This window comes from Pinus tabuliformis, chromosome 1_1 (assembly GCF_031772625.1).
Source record: "Pinus tabuliformis cultivar Carrire ecotype Pingquan chromosome 1_1, CPIR1, whole genome shotgun sequence".
Taxonomy (NCBI): Eukaryota; Viridiplantae; Streptophyta; class Pinopsida; order Pinales; family Pinaceae; genus Pinus; species Pinus tabuliformis.
This window is the reverse complement of record NC_142297.1, coordinates 822,343,594-822,349,593: the sequence shown is the minus strand read 5'-3', so window position 1 is coordinate 822,349,593 and position 6,000 is coordinate 822,343,594. Positions and strand designations below refer to the sequence as shown.

Sequence of the window (6,000 nt, the reverse complement as noted above, 5' to 3'; positions counted from 1 at the left end):
CAGGTTCAATGGATTTTGGCCCAAACTGGAAGCCCTTCGTCAATGGATTTACTCCATATGGACAGAAAACTGGATGTCCATCTCTCTCAAAGGGATTCTTTATTGTCAAATTTGACACCATAATGGACAAAGAATATGCTTTGAACGAGGGACCATGGTTTTGGGGAAACGCTAGCCTTTTCTTGAAATCTTGGTTCCCAGATTTCGATCCAAACAGCATGGTGGTCACCAAAATGCCAGTCTGGGTAAAATTGTTTAACCTACCTATACACTTTTGGCACTACAAAGTACTGGAAGGAATTGGCAACACCCTGGGATCTTTTTTAAAAGTAGATCATGAGCGCCTATCCAAGGATATCTACACATTTGCCAGGATATGTGTGAAGGTAGACCTCCGTCAAGGCCTACCAGAGCACATTCTCCTAATCCATAATGGAAAGCAATGGGCACAACCACTGGATTATGAAAACACTGCCTTCCGCTGTCGCATATGTCGACAAACAGGTCATCTTCAGAGTGCATGCCCACAAAACAAAAAAGATAGGAAAAGGAGACAACCACCAAAGCCGAAAGGATGGCAATTTACAGCCACATGGGCAGAGGATATAGAAGAGGAAAAGAATGCAGAAACCACCAGCATTCTACAAGAAGATGAAGACGGAAGGAATAATCCAGAAATCAGCAAAGAAAGCTATCCACACCACCTACAGAATAATGAAAATCTGATTGAAGGAGCAATAGATACAAATGCAAGTAACCCACAGCAGCAATATGAGAACTCCGGGCAGGAAATTGGAGGCAGCAAGCGAGCATACTCATCAACAAGCTCAGATTCTGAAAAAGACATCATGGCTGCCACAAATGAAGCACAAATGATTATTGTAACAGCTCCGCCTAACAATGAAGGCTAGTGGAAAATGGAAAAAAAGAAGGGTAGGAAAGCCTAGATAAACTATTGATTGATTATTAGCTCCTGATTTTAGCAGGACAAGTTTTGTTACAGCATATGCTATTACAGCATCTACAACATGTAATTTTACTCATAATGAATAAAATTACGATTTTTCCAGTGGAAAAAAATGATACTCAATATAAATAAAATAAATAAATTCAAAACTTTTGAAGAGAAAACATCATCCCCAATACCTCTCAATATGTTGTTGAATAATTCTTTTCATTGTTATTTTACTTATTGTATAATAAATTGAAAGATCAATATCTCCCTTCTACAAAGGAATGGTAACATATGCAATAAGGTGAAAATCACAATTCTTGTTTTGGTTTGAGTGAGGTTTCAAAGTTATAAACACCAACATCTCAAACATTACATTATAGTTATATGCATATAAAAAAAAGGTGACGAATATGAAAAATAATTATCAATCCATATGTAACAATGCACTGGTAATGTCTTCAACACACACAAGGCACATTATAGCTATAGATAGGAAACCATAGATAACATGAATTCAACTTCTAGATCTACCTAGAAGGAGACCAAAAATATATTGAAGCCAATAAAACAATCAAGCAACCATCATATGCTACTATATGCACTCTATAAAATAATGAATTCCTATATCCACTCACATAGGATCTCCAACCGAAAAGGGTTTCAATTCTTTCTTCACTTCAACACATACTTTAATGCACACTAACTTTTCCTACCCACAAAAATTGATATGATCTCTTTTCATTATCAACTCTAGTATCAGTATACACACATGATTTATCTCGTTAATCAAAATTCATCCCATTACCCATTCAACCCATCTCCTTTTTAGAGTTATCCAACTTTCACTACCATTGATTCTTGAAACTGTGTTCTTACATAATTATTTACTAATTCATAGGATGTTATGAACATTTTACTTACCCTGAAACAAAACGTTCCTTACGAGTTCGGGCTAGGCTTGGGCCTTGAACTTCCTCGACAACACACTACAACAAACATCATCAACATTGTCAATAGTTAATCGTAATATCAAAATGAGGTTCTATCACATTCTAATATGTAATTCAGTTAGAAATTCAACATATATAATAGATAACACTAAAAAAATGGTTTAAATCAAAGCAAAAAAATAGTTTCTCCCAACAATAATTTAAATGATAAACCCAGACTATATCAATATATAGACAAGAAAAGAAACAACATAATAGTCCATACTATGCTTGCATAGCCCTTCATACCACAAATCTTTCTCGGGTAAGAATAAACACAAACAATTAATAAAAAAAAATCTTCATGGAAAAGAAGAGAAAGGTGATGCTTCAAAAGTGATCTTTTATTGAAGTCTCTCTAGTACTTGTTGACTTTCAAAAAAAAATAACGAAATATAAGGGCACCCAAAACATGTAAGATCTATTACTTCAAAGTTTACATATATTTGTTACTTCAAACCTTGCTTCTAGTTGGATCAAAATGTAGATATACATGAACAAATCACGGATCTATGTGCTTAGCAACCTTCTAAAGAAAATTTTGTTCATAGATTTATCATGTCTACGATTTCAAACAATATATTTTCTTCTTGAATTCAATGCAGAAACAATAATAGAGCAATTCTTAATGCCAACACCCAAATGGAAAAACAAACCTATGCAACAAAAAAATGGATAATAGACGAGTTGTCTTTAGTGTGAATTTTTGGAAGCTTTTCCTATCGGTTTTCCCGTTCAAAATTTCTCTAAAATCCGGCAGGAAGTTATTGAAATCACAAGTTTGATGGATAACCCTACACAATCAAAATGTCCTAGGGGTTTTTCAAGGTGTTGAATCGATATATACAGTCAAAAAACTAGTTTAAATAACACAAATCAAGATTTCACCTCAAAGTTTTCCGCTCGATTCCAGCACCGGAAAGTACAAAAAGTCGCACTAAGGACAACTCCAATAATAAATACAACGAACTAGAACTCTTTCAAATATGTGGGAAATGGTCGATAAAAGATATGCCCCGCAAATTAATACACAAGAATTGTCAACTGCCTTCATCCAAAGAGAAAAATAGTATAAGCATTGTTACAAACATCTAGAATTGATATGATAAAATTCCATTGATTAAGTGGCAAGTACTAGCTAGGCCAAAAGAGACTAGTGGGTGGGGGTTGAAGAATTTAAATATATCTAGATTTATTTAGTTGCAACAGATATATCAGGGGCTTTGACTAAAGATAGTTTGTGAAGAAAAAATCTAGAAAGAATACATATTAAGTTAAGCTATCTTATTGATTGGAATCAAAGACCAAGAGTAACAAGAATGCGTCTAATCACTAGAAGACTCCAACTGGAACTTTCCTAGTGATTGGAAAATTCCTAACTCAACAGCTTGGGAATGATTCTTAGGTTCGGATTGGCTCTAATGCCCTACTAGGATGTAAGGATCCTTTGGAGAATTTTGTTGATAAGTTGACGTTTCAAGCTTCTAAACCCTTTACCATGTGCAAGATCTAACAACTACTAATATGTGGTCACAAGCCCAAGACATCAGTCAGGAGGGTCCTCATGCAATTATGTTGCAAAAGTATGTTAATAAGTCACATCACACTAAAGGTAGAGCCTAGTTGTTTAGCCTAGTCCTTCAAACAATAAGTACTCAACAAATCTAGATTACAAGGAAAATTTTGAGACAAGTGAACAAGGTCACTCTTGGTGATGGAAGCAATTCTGGAAGCTTCAAGCTCAGAGGACTACTTGTATATTTCTATGATTGCCTCTAAAGAATAAGATTCTAATGTGGGGCTTCATAGGGAAACAAGGTCTAAGTATTTGCTTACAATGTCAAGCAAAAAAAGAAAATACCTTTCGCCTTATAGTAGTATGTCGTTACGCTCAAAAAAAATTAAACTAAATTTGGATTAGAGGTATGCATGGCAGGATGACTTGGTAAAAGGTTGTTTGAAGACATGATTTGTGAAACCAAAACTCAAGAAATTGCATGATTTTCCATGTATAATATGTTAAGATAAATGGCTCATAATAAATTCCATGTTATTTCATCAAAAATTCATTCCAAATTATTAGAATTTTTCAATACTCAATGCATTGGTGTCTTTCATCAAAATGGTGTCCCTAAAGGAAAGTACAAGCATTGACCCTGAAAATAGTTAATTTTAGATTGAGAATAAGGCCTACAATTCCAGTTTTGGCTAATAAATTATGCAGAGCATGCATAAGCTCTATTTCTACTTTTAAATTAATTGCTAACAATTCTTTTGCACCAGATATCTATTATTAATGTAACCCACTGATGGAAATGAGAACAAATGAAGAAAGAAATCGCTTCATTCATTGTTGCAAAAGCATTTTCAAGTCCATTTTAGTATTGCTCTTTAATTGATGTTGTTTATTGAATACCACACTCTCATGTTTATTGAAAATTCCATTGTATATTCTTTTTAATTAACTTTCAATTGGTATCAAAGCTAGCCAATTACAAAGCATGTAGCAATCACTAACTTAACAAATTTGTAAGAGGCTTTATCTACAAACCCATCAACTGGACAAGTTTAAAATGGAGAATATCTCTAGGTTAAAGGATTACTGACCACCAAAACAATGGTAACATCAACCTTACTCAGCCACAAATCCCTCTGTTTAAGAGGGAGAACTATGATTTTTGGAGCATCTCCAAAAAAAACGTTTTACTGACGCCACTATTGATATCACCTTATGCTCATTCGACTAAGACTTAGTGATCATAATAGGGAAGCCCCCTTGAGTCAGATGAAAGCCAACCTAAAGTAATTGGACAAGTTACTGAGGTGACAATGGGTGACCTTCCTCAAAGGTTTCCATTGTTTTGTGTGTTGTAGATTGGGGCTCTTATCACGTTCATACAATTTGGGCAGTAACACAAGCCAATCTTCAACTTGTCTTCCTGAGTTCTCAATTTTCCTACCACGTTCTCCCTTTCCTTGACCATTGCTCCTTCCCCGTGCATGAACAATCTTGGATCTTTCACATTTTACAATTACTTGTCAAGCCCCAGTCTTAGCCTTCTGTTATCACTGCTACAACACCCTCCAAAACTTCACTACATTCAAATTTTGGAGCCTACCAAACTATCATAAGTGTCGCTTTGGTCATCAAGTGTTGTTTCAAGTCATTCCACATGTTTCAAGTGTTATTGATCATTCCTAAGTGTTGTGATTGTCCCATTGTTTAGAACATCTCTAGTACACTTCATAGTTACAATATCTTTGTTTTTTGTAAAACAACACTTTGGGTCGCATTCGCATGCACTTTCCTTATTGTACTTGGGGAGTATTTGTAAACTAGCGTTTTGATGTGTGTTTATCGTTGGTTGATCCTGTCAAAGTCTTATTGACGAGTTGGTATGTGTCGCACTTGATTTTATGTCTAAACTCATTGTGTTTGCCCCTTGTTTTATCTTTCAGAGTTAGAGAAATTTTGGTTACACAAGTTAGCCCACTAGGGCTAGGAGAGTGCATGGTGCACTCTTAAGCCTTAGTCAGGACCCCATCCTTGTTCTGAAGTGCACCTTGCACCCACCAAGAGTGTTGATTTGGGGTAGCATCGGATGTGCTCTAGCCACGAAAATTGGTGGAGAGGCTAATTCACATGAGATCTCCAATACCCAGAAAGGGTTTGGGCAGATTCTAAACAACTTGGGAGATATTAAAATAATTAATATTTTTAATGGAGTCCCTAAGCCCAAACTTAGGGAAAATAAAATATTAATGTGTATTAATATAAAACTGTGTTAGAATGGTCCAAAAGTCATGGATCAAGCCAAATCTAATCTTAGCCGTTGATTAGGGACTTAATCTCGACAGTTGATTTGTCAACGAGAAAAGTATAAGAGGAGGCTTGAGGGTCACTTGGAGAACACACTGAGGGAGACCAATCAGTTCAATTTCTGGAGCGGGGTTAGCTGAGAAATTGAACTAGTGGTCTGGAGAGTAGTCAGGAGGCAACAAGAACGGAACAGAGAGATAAAGAGATCAGCACAAGAGGCAGAAAAGGCAGACGCG

General features: G+C 35.7%; 1 protein-coding gene across 1 annotated transcript in view; it reads right to left on the bottom strand.

Moving 5' to 3' along the window:
• Nucleotides 1–1,866: 1,866 nt before the first annotated feature.
• LOC149216614 (DNA mismatch repair protein MSH1, mitochondrial-like) overlaps nucleotides 1,867–6,000 on the bottom strand; it is a 73,342-nt gene continuing 69,208 nt past the window's right edge. Inside the window, exon 7 of the mRNA XM_089391249.1 lies at nucleotides 1,867–1,941. Coding sequence (XP_089247375.1) covers nucleotides 1,873–1,941 — 69 coding nt within the window. The 3' untranslated portion in view covers nucleotides 1,867–1,872. The remainder of the gene's footprint in view (nucleotides 1,942–6,000) is intronic.